Source organism: Trichinella spiralis, assembly GCF_000181795.1.
Source record: "Trichinella spiralis strain ISS 195 chromosome Unknown Scfld4, whole genome shotgun sequence".
NCBI lineage: Eukaryota > Metazoa > Nematoda > Enoplea > Trichinellida > Trichinellidae > Trichinella > Trichinella spiralis.
In genome coordinates this window covers 10796789-10808527 of record NW_003526943.1, presented here as the reverse complement: position 1 = coordinate 10808527, position 11739 = coordinate 10796789, and the positions used below count along the sequence as shown (strand labels likewise).

Genomic DNA, 11739 nt, shown 5'->3' with positions numbered 1-11739 from the left:
TTCTGGAAAACAAGCACATCGTCATTCGAATAAATCTTTTTCAGTGCTTGAATCAGCGGGCTCGACGGAAATTTTATTTTCTTTCTTCCATTTCATTCGACGATTCTGAAACCATATTTTCACCTGTCGCTCTGTTAAGCATAATTCGGCAGCAATTTCTTGACGTCGACGACGTGTCAAATACCTGTTAAAGTGGAACTCTTTTTCCAATTCGAGTGTCTGATTTCGCGAATAAGTCTGACGAGTTCGCTTTTGATCACCGCCCTTACCTTAAAAATTAACATTACAGTAATTATTAATTATTTCCATTGCAAAATAAATCTTTCATCATCATCAGTAGCAGTTTATCTATTTTACTAGCCTAAAATAAGGGAAAATGAAAATAAATGAAATTTCAGCTCAAATACTTTTATAAAGAAATGTATACAAATTGTTACAGTAAAAGATAACTAAGTATTAATATAAATAACAAAACAATTGAAAAAGAAAGTAATCAGGAATGAAGAAAATAATAGGAATGAAGTTGTTATTAAAAGATGAAATTATCGAGTTATAATTACAAATGATAGAATGAATTTTTGAGGGAAAAGTTAAAAGTATTATAATTATGAAGTGTTGAAAAGAAGGTGAAATTTAAATGAATAGATTTTTTTCGTATGATAAGCAGGTTACAGAGATACGATAAAAGTAGACCTGTGCTTTACGATAAACAACAACAACAACAACAAATATTTTGGAAAAGTTGTTTTTTCCACACATATATATACACTAACACAGTGGAGAGAAAAAAGACCGACGAAAGATCAAAAAGCGTGCCGACACCACGCCGGCTCCCTTTGACTGACTTTTATCAAATTTGATGAATGAAGATAATGTTCAGTGTGTCAGAATTGAAGCAACCAGTTCAATCATGGCTGACACGGCCGAAGTTGAATGCCGGCAACTCGGACCGACAAACAGGCCGACGCGCGTTTCGTCGGCATCTCTTTGATCTTATTTTCTACATTTGAATATAAACATTGTTTTTGTTTTGTTTTGTTTTCTGTTGTTTATTTATTTATTTCATTTTCCCCACAAAACCGACTTCATTCGGTAAATAAATAAATAAATAAATACAACAGAGCACAGCATAAATTTCTGTTTTGTTCTTATGCAAAAAATTCAAAATTTCAAATAAATAAATAAATAACACTTTTGAAAGAGAATAAAAATTAAAACAAACAACTTTTCTATTATATAATTGAGCATTTTCGAATTGAACAAATAAAAAAAATAATAATTGATCTCCAAAAAAGATAAATAATCAAAATATATAAGATGATCGATGGTGAAGAAGTAATTTTTCAAAAATGGAACGAACGAACGACGACAACTTGGAACAACAGTAATTCGAACGTCATCAATTCGTCATGCAATTTTATTTCTTTTAATGAAATCAAAAAGAAAATTGCAAAAGTTTAGAGGACAAAAAAAATTCCATAAATTTCTTCATTAATTTCTGAAATTACAATAACCGTGCAAAACTACTATTTTTATTGATAATATTTTTTTTGATTATTCAATGCATCATATAATTATTATTCATCAGCGATCGATTGACTGTTAATTTCAAAAAAATTCACAAGTTCGAAGATACAATTTTGCTGCCAATATTGAAAAATAAGGGGGGAAAATGTACTGTATAAAACTGGAAATGCAAAAAACAGCAGACATCTTATTTCAACTCACCTAATAACAAACATCATATCAGTAATATATAAATTTTGATAACAAAAGTTAATTATGATAATTTAAGTGTGTGGAAAATTTATAAGTCTGAAAAATTATGAAAATTGTCTCCAACGGTCGTCTGGCCAATGTCACCGAGGCGTTTAACAAATCATCAGATAGATAATCTTTTGAACAGAGACAAAAATTCCACTACAGGAAAATAGATGAATGGTCGATGATTTCCAGTTTTTCACAGTTTTATAAATTAGTATGAAGTTTCGTAATTTACAATTTCAATCAGACAAATATGCAAATCTGAGAAGAGGAAGAAAATTGCACTCTGATAATAATAATAATACCTACAAATTTTCATCCATCATTACTAATTATATCTGATGATTGAATTAATATAAATTACAAACTGAATCAACAGTAAGAGAGTTGTTTTATATTAGAAATTATTTTAAACTCTGTTGAATGATATAAGATATAGATTTATGATTATCATTATTTTTCATAAAATCTTTTCGGTGCCAAAAACAACAAATTGTTCAATTTAAAAATATTCAATAATAATTTTTTATTTTCAAGCCAACGCTCGGCTGATCAAACGGGAAAAGAAAATTAAGTGTGTGGTTCAAGAAAATCAGGAGACTCGTCAATCACACCGAAACAACATCACTGGCGGCGGCCGGCTGCCCGTAAACCAAACTAGTCCACACACACACAGTCGGTTGCTTAATGTTTGCTATGAAAAATTATTTCATATTCATTGAAAATATTTTTATGAAAATTTAAATTTAAATTAAAAAAGTTTTTAATTACGAGTGTTCTTCACGCTTTAATTAAAAAAGAAAATATTTTTCTTGAACGTCTTGTTTTTTGATTATCTTTTTTTATTGTCAATCAATTTCAGAAATTTGACTAAAAAAGCAAACCATTTACGATCAAAAGGATTATTATGCAAATATTTGAAAATGTATAAAAAACATTTTTTTTTAAATAACCAAATTTATCGTGGTAATTTCCTTATTTTCCGTGCAGAAATTCTTCTCCTCTTCTGCTGTTCAATTAACCCCAAAAGTCACAAGAGACTTATTCCATTTTACACATATAGATGTATGTATATGCTGATTACGTAAATAAATAAATAAATATATACATATATGTATATATACATACGGATAATAATATGTATATTGCTCGTCTGGTTTATTGCTCTGTCAATAGCGGGGAAAGCATATGCAGAATGCATGATTACGTGAAAAATCAATTTGCAAGTGAAACAACTGAATCTTTTCTGAAAAATTAACTAAATCGAATCTTCTTCTTCTTCTTCTTCTTATTTCTTTCTAGCAGCAATTGCAAAGTTCAATGAGCTCAAAAATGAGCACAAAAACTTAACCGATCTCCAAAATATGTTAATTGGACAAGTTAAAACATGAAACCCTTAATTATCAATTATAAATGATTCAAAAAAGTTGCTCATTTTAATTATTTATTTTGAATGAATTATCGAATACAGTGTTTTTTGTTTATTTCATTGAATTCAATTATTATTAATTCTATTTTCAATATGTTGACGATGAAAACAAAAATTCCATTAATTCAATTCAATCAATATCCAAGTATTTTTTAATAGGCTCGTGAAAAAAATCTTGTTTTTTCCTCTTTGCACTTATTATTCATTGCAACAGTACAGAAACTGTACTGCGTATTATACGTTGCAATAGAATACAGTATATATCAAGTAGGACAATGAATGAAAGCAAAAAATAATTTTGCACTGTACATGGTAAAAAGTTAGAAGAGGATAATTTTCAGAACAACAAATTTTAAATAATAATAATAATAATTGCATCATGTGCATTATAAATAAGAATAATATGAATTTAATTTTAATAATAGTATAATAAATAAATTAGTGACAGTTTATTTAGCCATTTATTAATTTATTTATGTTTATCATGACAGGAATAAATAAATAAATAATTTTTTTAAAAAAATATCTAAATATAGTTTGTAAAAAATGGAAAATCTGAAATTGATGAATTGATGCAAATTGGAAGGGGATGTTGTGTGTGTGTTATAAGCAAGTTGTTGAATTTCAGTGTCAGTAGAAATTTAGTTTATTTAAAAACATGCATTGATGAATGCATGCACATATGAGCAATAACGAAGCCAGGTGGGCAATAAATTTTGCTGAACATCGAACTTTGCCAAAGCAGGACAACGAAATCTCGCTTTCACTAATTGATGATGATGATGATGATCAAAAGGAATTTTCACCAATGCCGGTTAGCTTTGAAATCAAAAATGCAGACACTTTCAGGATGCAATGATAATTAATAATAATAATAATAATAATAATAATAATGATAATGATAACGTTTCCTCTAACCGGTTTGGAATAATTTTTATAAAAATCCAAATAAAATTGTAAAATATCAATAACAACAATACTGAAACATTTTCATAAAACACCTCTTCTATTTCAGACATGACAAAAATAAAATAAATAAATAAATAAATACTCATATTCAATATCATGCATGCATTGTTATACTTTCCACATAGTTGCTATAGGTTGGTTGTTTTTTTTTATTATTTAAATTAATTTTTGTATAAAACGGAAGTTCAAAAATGCAATTCTACTAGTGTATAGATGTGGAAATTTTTATGCAACGATGCACGTTTATGATAACCCATAAAAATTGCAACACGAAATTTTATGCGTTATTTTTTTTGGTCAGCTTTCTCGACAAATCATTTAAAACATTTAAGGAAGTGGAGATGATTTGTCAAAGAAGTTTATTTACTTCCTTATAAGATTTGCTTTTGTTTTCAAAAATAAAAACATGGAAAATATGAAATATTTGAAGTGCAGATTAAAAAAAACTGTACAATGCTTGCAAAACTGGAAACAGTAGTTGCGCTTTTATAGCATGTAGTGAAACAGCATACAACACAAAGTGATACAGATGAATGAAACTCAAGAATTGGATTAAATTAACATCAGAAAATAGTAAAAATGATGAAAAGTGTATTATCATTAGTGGAATAATTTTAAAGTGGAGAATAATTGATGAAGATTATTTCATTTGACGATGAAGCTCAACTTAATTCAATATTCATTCAGTAGCGCATTGCGCAGCATGTGAAGAAAGCCACTGCTGATCAATAATTTCCAAATGGAAACATAAAACAAATTCGTTTCATCATCTCTATTAGTGCAATATTAAAAATTAGCCTTACTTCGAAAAGAACTTCCCAAGTATTCATTCCTTCAATCAAAATTAACAATTCATTTTTTAAAGTCATTTCTAAAAGAAAAAATTACTCCCCCTCATCTGCCTGTTAGCTTGAATCAATGCGTCGCATAATTTTATCTCAACCATTGGTACTATACCACTGCTTTCATATTAATAATATCATTTACAGTGCTTCATAAAAATTAACAACAGACAAACATTAAACCTTACCATAAACTATAAAATAAACAAACGCAACATCTGCTTTGACATGCTCTCTAAAACACCAACATGAAAAGTAAGTAAATAAATAAATAAATAAATGGAAACTGCTTTTTTCCTTTTTTTTTTGTTTACGTCATCAAATATTTAATAATTTTTAAACAATAAACACTTTACAAATATACATTTCTGTAGATATTTATATATAATTTATCAATGAGATTAATAATTCTTGTGAATTTCACAATTTTAAAATTAAACATAACATTTTTAAAGTAAGTTTTTGCAGCTTTAAAAACATTTATGACGCATTTTTCAAACCGCTGACATGCAAAACAACGCCAATGCACAGCGAGCGACCTTGACAATAAAAGTGATTTTCAACATGCAATTTTCAAGACCTCATCATTTACCCGTCGGCATACGATAAGTGCTATTGTTGTATGTTTAATTGTTTGATATTTAAATTTTTTAATTTAACATTTTTTTAAATATATTTGCTTGTTGCGTGAGTGTTAGGAAATTCAATTTCAAAACTGACGCTGCTGCTTCAACAATTTATCTTGAGGGACTTCTTCTTCTTCTTCTTCTTGTTCTTCTTCAACAACCGCAATCGCAATTGTCCTGTCACTACAGAGCGGCGGCACTGATCACAGTCGTCGAAAATTACCTTAGGCAAAGAATCGTTTGAGCACACTGTTTCTTATCTTTGACTAGTATGACGACGTTTTTATTGATAGCCAGCCGCAAGTGCTTGCCTTTGCCTAACTCGGCCTCATTTTAAATTATACCAAAAAATAAAAAGAACGGTAAAAAACAGAAAAATACTTATGCGTCAATATCCCGAGATCTTTTTCATCTCAAAGATGTGGAAGAGGAAGATTTCAAAATGCATTTTTTAAAAGTCATCAAGCATCAAATGCAACGGCAACAACATGCTAAGCATATGCTACACATTTTTTTTTCTTTGTCTGAAATATACTTAGAAACTTCTCACTTAAACTACTACTGTTGCTTCTACTATTGCAAACTGAAATCACTGCAGAAATTAAAAACATACTGCATGAATATGATTAATTTGTAGTTAAATGTAAAAATCTCTACAAATTAGAGTATTCAATCAAATTAATCAAGTATCTGTAATAAATTTAAGATTCAGTTTTGAACAGAATCAACTACCGATTTATATTAAAGTACTGTCAAAAAATCTTTGAAAGTTTGCTTCATTTAAAATTTAATCTTCTGAAAAGAACAAACGTTACAATTTTATCTCAAAAATCTTATTTCAAGGAAAGAAATTTTCAGTTCCGGCTCCATTTATTATTAATGTTGTTGCTTCTTTAAATATGCGTCACTTGAAACGCTGTTCATCCTACACAACAGTGTCAGTGTTAAAATAAACAAATAGATGAAAATTCGTAAATATGTGTACACAGTCTCATCTACTCCCGTTAACTAACATTCGGTAAATGCTGTTTTATCGACACATGACATTCTGATGTCAAACTGCTTATGTATACCATGAAGCTGCTAAACATTGCGCAATAAGTGACGTTTTATTCAAATAATATTAATAATAACATGCCTAATTAAAGTTTGCAACAATTTAAGAAAAATCTTTTGGATTTACAAAAATTTTTTAATTCATCTTAAGCTAAAATGCAAATTTTCATGCTAAAAGTCAATCTAAAAAAACAGTCAAAACAACGTTATTGATATTACTTAAAATTCATAAAAGAGCAAATCAGTCTCCTCGAATCAGCATTTAATTGTAATCAAATATTAATAACTTTAAGTTATAATGTCTATTTACAATAATTTCTTAGTTGCAAAAATGCTGCTCTTACTTCTGTTACGTCAAATGTTTTGTCCCATTTTTTGTATAAATTGCAATTCTTTAAAAAATTTAAGCAAAAAATTACATCATTTTTGCATTTGAAATTTCATTTAATCAACCTACTTTTTTCATCATTGTTCGGTTTCAGAAAGTATTTCACTGTGTCCTTCATCACTGCACAAAAACTATGCTCACTCAGTACAAATGCATCTGTTGTAATAAATGTAATGAATGTATTGCAATTAGATAAAAATATGCAAAAATGTATGAATCATTTCTTAATAATTTCAGGCAGCAAATCACAACTAAAACTGTTCTAAAACTTTATTAATGAAACAGTCATAATTAGCTATAAAGTTGACATCATTAAACCTCTAACCGTACTAAAATGGTGAATATTTTTAAGCCAGTTTCCATTTACCATATCCTTAATGTAATTTGCATATACACTAAATAGAATATTTTTAGCTTTACATTTATATTGGAAACAACAGCACATTAGAAATTGTATGCGCACATGCTCAATGTACAAAACGTTCAGAACCCCTTTTTCACTGGAAAAAAATTCCGCATGTCACACAAGGTATATCAGATTATATGTCATAAAAATACAGCTGAAATATTTGCAATTAATAAAAAAACTTAAAACTTACCTGTTAATTTCATCCACGGAAACAATGAGCGTCGTTTTATTTGATCATCAGGGGAGAGCATGACATTGGAAGTTTGAAATGCATTAGCTGAGCCAGCTTGATTTGCCACAGCAACCGCAGCTTCAGCCGCACACGAATAAGCTTGATTTACAAGCAGGGATTCAGCAGCCGCAGCAGCCGCAGCAGCAGGACTTCCAAAAAAATCCAAAGGACCAACAAGATTTCTTCCATACTTCGATGCAGCTGAATAGAAAAAATTCGTTGCTGGATTAGCTCCTGCGGCCTGTAATTGAAACTGGCCATGCTCGAATGTAGAGCCATTTTCGTTTCGACCAAACTGGCCTATGCTGTTACTGCTGCTTGTCTGCCCAGCATGCTTGTTTGCAAAATGTGACATTGACTGTGAATAACTGAAAGGAACATTACTGCTTATGGCAGATGATGAGGGAGATGAAGCAGACAATGCTGATGTGGAAGAAGTAACTGAAGTTGTAGCTGATGTTGTGCTTGATTGTGATCTTAGCATTGCTAATGAATTACTACTCTCTGCCGTTGCTTGACTGTAATGGTGATGGTGATGATGTCCTGCTACTACAGCAGCGGCTGCCGCAGCCGCTGCAGCTGTGGGGGCGTAAAAATTGCTGTACCAATAGTTGCCTTCGTCCATTTTGGTCACAGTCAAACCAGGATGCATTTATTTGATAAATCATATACAATACATTACAACAGAAAAATAAAGCGGTGATAAAGAACAGCTTACATAATTGTAAAATAAGCGCGCAAACTGAAAGCACCGACAGTTCGCAGGTTGAAAACAGGTCACGTGATCTGACTGACCAATCAGCATTCACCGCATTGAACATCTGCTAGGATAAATGCTGCCGCTACGACAATAAAAATGTCGTTAAATTTAATTCATTGCCGCAATGCTGCCTTGATGTAAAGCAACATCAAATCATAATTCATAGCCGCTGACGGCAGCGCTGTCATTTGAAGAATTATTTGCGTCTGGCTTGGCTGGGAAAGGCGGCGGCGTCCTTTTGCTTTTACCCACACTAACCAATAGCAACCCAAACGTTCATCAATGCATCCGAATGTTAGATGAAAAATGTGCTCTTTACTTCATGAATCACTACTCGTTGCTGTTTCCTTCTGGACTACAGTAAGTTGTTGGTGGTCTGCGTCAAGCACCATCGAATAAGTTGCTTTTTCCAGCGTATTCTTTCATTTATTTCTCAGTTATTCTTAAAATTTATAGCATTTAGCATTTAAATTCAGAACATTAACAGAAATTGATTCTTTATCAATAAATATCATTTAATAATAAATGCTAACTTTCTGTGTTTTGCTTCATGTCTTTTTAAACTTAAATTATTATATTTCATTATATGTTTTTAAAATATTCATAAGTAATGAAATAACATTTAAAGAATTTACAATATAATATTTAATAATAATCATTTAAGTGCAACAGCTTTCGTGGCTTCTTAATATTATTTTGAAAGCAAGTTATCTCTTCAACTAGCACAAACGCCTCATGATTTGCTGCTTATTACTTATTTGCACATATTAATCTTGTGCCTGCTTTAAACTATTATTTCAAGTGGTTAAATTGAAAACACTTTTAAAAGTAAAAAATAAAATGCTATGAATAAACATCAAAACATTTCGTTTTTGTAAGTATGTTTAATTTTGTACTTTAATAACAGGCAACTGTACATCTTGACTTAATACATTTAAAATTTACTAATCTGAAAAGATGTGGATATAAAAGGAAAAAATTATGCGTTTGCAGCTGAAGTTTATTGATTTTTTTCAAAATTATATATTAGATTTACTAATGGCATGTATGCATAATTAAATGTGTAAAAGCACAAAAATCTGTTTAAACTGAGCAATTTATATGAGTTAAAATTTCGCAAGATAATTTTTGCAGTTGAAAGTTGAAAATATTAATTTCCAGTATTAAAATATTAAATATTTAAACATTAATTGTCTGTTTTTTGCAACATTAATATTTATTTCTATTAATAAGCATGATGGTTCAATCTTGAATCTTAGTTTCAGCTACTGCTAAATTTATAAATATACTGACAATTTTCAAATAGCTGCTTCTTCTCATGTGTTTTCCTTACATGAAAATTAAAAAAAAGTTATTCTAAATTAAATAAAATTGTTTTTCAGTTTTTATTTATTTCAAAATTATAAAATAAAACCCTTCTTGCAGTTAATGAATGTCAAGGTAACTTCATACTGCATCATTAAAAAAGCATACTGTGAAAATGAGCAAATTTAAATTTTAGGCATGCTTCTTATAAGTGAATGAAAAAATAAATGCTAAAAAATAATGTTTAGCCTGGTCAAACTCTATGGAATATTTCAAAATAATTAACTAAATATGCATAAAGCATGAATATTATAAATCATGAGACACTGATGATTTAAATAAGAAATAAATGCAGTTATAGATACAGTCGAACTTGGATAAGTGCACATTTCCCTTATGTGCACAAAATTTTGACCTTACAAAATTCTCTGTAGTTAATTGTATGGTAAAATAATGAATAAGTTCACAAATTGGTTAAGTACATCGTTTTGCCTGGGTCGACGGGATTCACTGTTCACAATATGTAGTCCTTAAGTGCACAACAGGCGCATTCTTGGCCGCTTTACGTTTATCATCAGCCATAACAACTATTGATACTCGGCAAAATTTACTGTTCCCTATATCAGAATAAGCACGCGTATCACAGGCAAGGTGAGCTAGGCAAAAGTCAAAACAACTACTACTTTCCCAGGAAGTTACTCACAAAGAAGCAGTCGCAGATTTGGTGAGAATTCAGTCATATTTTTACAAAAACAGCATAAATCAGACAAACCTAAACGGAATTGAAGATCAGCTGGTATCGCTGCTACTACAAAATGTAATTCAAACCTACATTTCTGACTATTTTACATGGACAAATGGACATCTTTTCACATCAAACCTACCTACGTGCAAATTTGAAGTCATTACTTCTTTCATTTACTCTGCATAATTCCCAACTTTTGGTAAGTGCACAACTTGGATTAGTGCATGGAAATTCTTGCCAAATGTGAAATTCCATGTGCACTTAACCACGTTTGATTGTATTTTGCCAAATTATTTGTTATGGAAGCCCCACTTTGAATTTTAAATAATTTGATAGAATGAAAGAATTAGTTAAAATAGCAAATGTTACAATTTTATAAATTATCATACTTTACATTTAGCAAATTGATTTCAAAAATTAAAAATGCGTTTAAAAAAAGCGTTTGAAATTTAATGTATTTTTTATTTATGATTTTTCAAAACATTGAAGAAGTAAATTATAAGCTAATGGATGAAGTCTGCAAGTGTGGCGTCTTACATCACATATAAATAAAACTACATACATATTGTAAATATATTGACATATATAAGCATAATATCAATCATTTACTCGAAAGATATACAATAATAAGATATGCATGACTTTATTTTGCATGGATTCATCATGTATTTCATCAAAAACATTCATCATTGAATTTCTTGATGATTACAATTACTGCATTTGAAAGTATTGATTATTAAAGGCATTAAAAATATTTTTTATATGATTTGATTTATCTTGTTAATTATGTAAAATAAGATCGATTTCTAAAATGTTATTAGACGTAAGAGTCTTAAGGATCACTATTGACACTTTGATATAATTTATTTACATGAACTGCTGGATAACATTAATTTGTATTATTTATTTATGAAATCAAAAACTGTTGCAGTTAGAAACTGGGAACAGTTGTGCATGACAGAGACAAAATTTATACAGTTTATTTATCAGTTTCATATATTATTCTGCTCTGCTTTCATAATGATTCAATGTTTTTTTAATTATTTCAGTTTTGTTAATTACTAGTATTTCTGTATCTCAACATAAAATTCATTTCATTTTTACTGCATAGTTAAGAAGAATAAAATATTGTAAAAAAACATATATCATGTTGTTACGAAATGTTGCATTTTTACCTTTAGCTATCAGTTGAAATGTGCATAATAATCTAGAAT

The 11739-nt window shown here is 29.5% G+C and overlaps 3 protein-coding genes across 3 annotated transcripts; 1 reads left to right on the top strand and 2 right to left on the bottom strand.

The window, feature by feature from the left end:
- Nucleotides 1–21: 21 nt before the first annotated feature.
- Nucleotides 22–759, bottom strand: Tsp_06366 (homeobox protein Hox-A7). The gene is made up of 2 exons (XM_003378410.1): nt 681–759; nt 22–269 (listed from the first exon to the last, which is right to left on the bottom strand). Exons 1-2 carry the CDS (start codon nt 757–759, stop codon nt 22–24), a joined length of 327 nt encoding a protein of 108 aa, XP_003378458.1.
- A 6861-nt stretch (nt 760–7620) lies between these two features.
- On the bottom strand, nt 7621–8340 carry Tsp_06367 (conserved hypothetical protein). Its single transcript, XM_003378409.1, has 3 exons — nt 7866–8340; nt 7674–7793; nt 7621–7634 (listed from the first exon to the last, which is right to left on the bottom strand). The coding sequence occupies exons 1-3, from the start codon at nt 8338–8340 to the stop codon at nt 7621–7623; spliced, it is 609 nt and encodes a 202-aa protein (XP_003378457.1).
- A 441-nt stretch (nt 8341–8781) lies between these two features.
- Nucleotides 8782–10711, top strand: Tsp_06368 (putative multidrug ABC transporter). The gene is made up of 2 exons (XM_003378408.1): nt 8782–8835; nt 10472–10711. The coding sequence occupies exons 1-2, from the start codon at nt 8782–8784 to the stop codon at nt 10709–10711; spliced, it is 294 nt and encodes a 97-aa protein (XP_003378456.1).
- The last annotated feature ends 1028 nt before the right edge of the window (nt 10712–11739 follow it).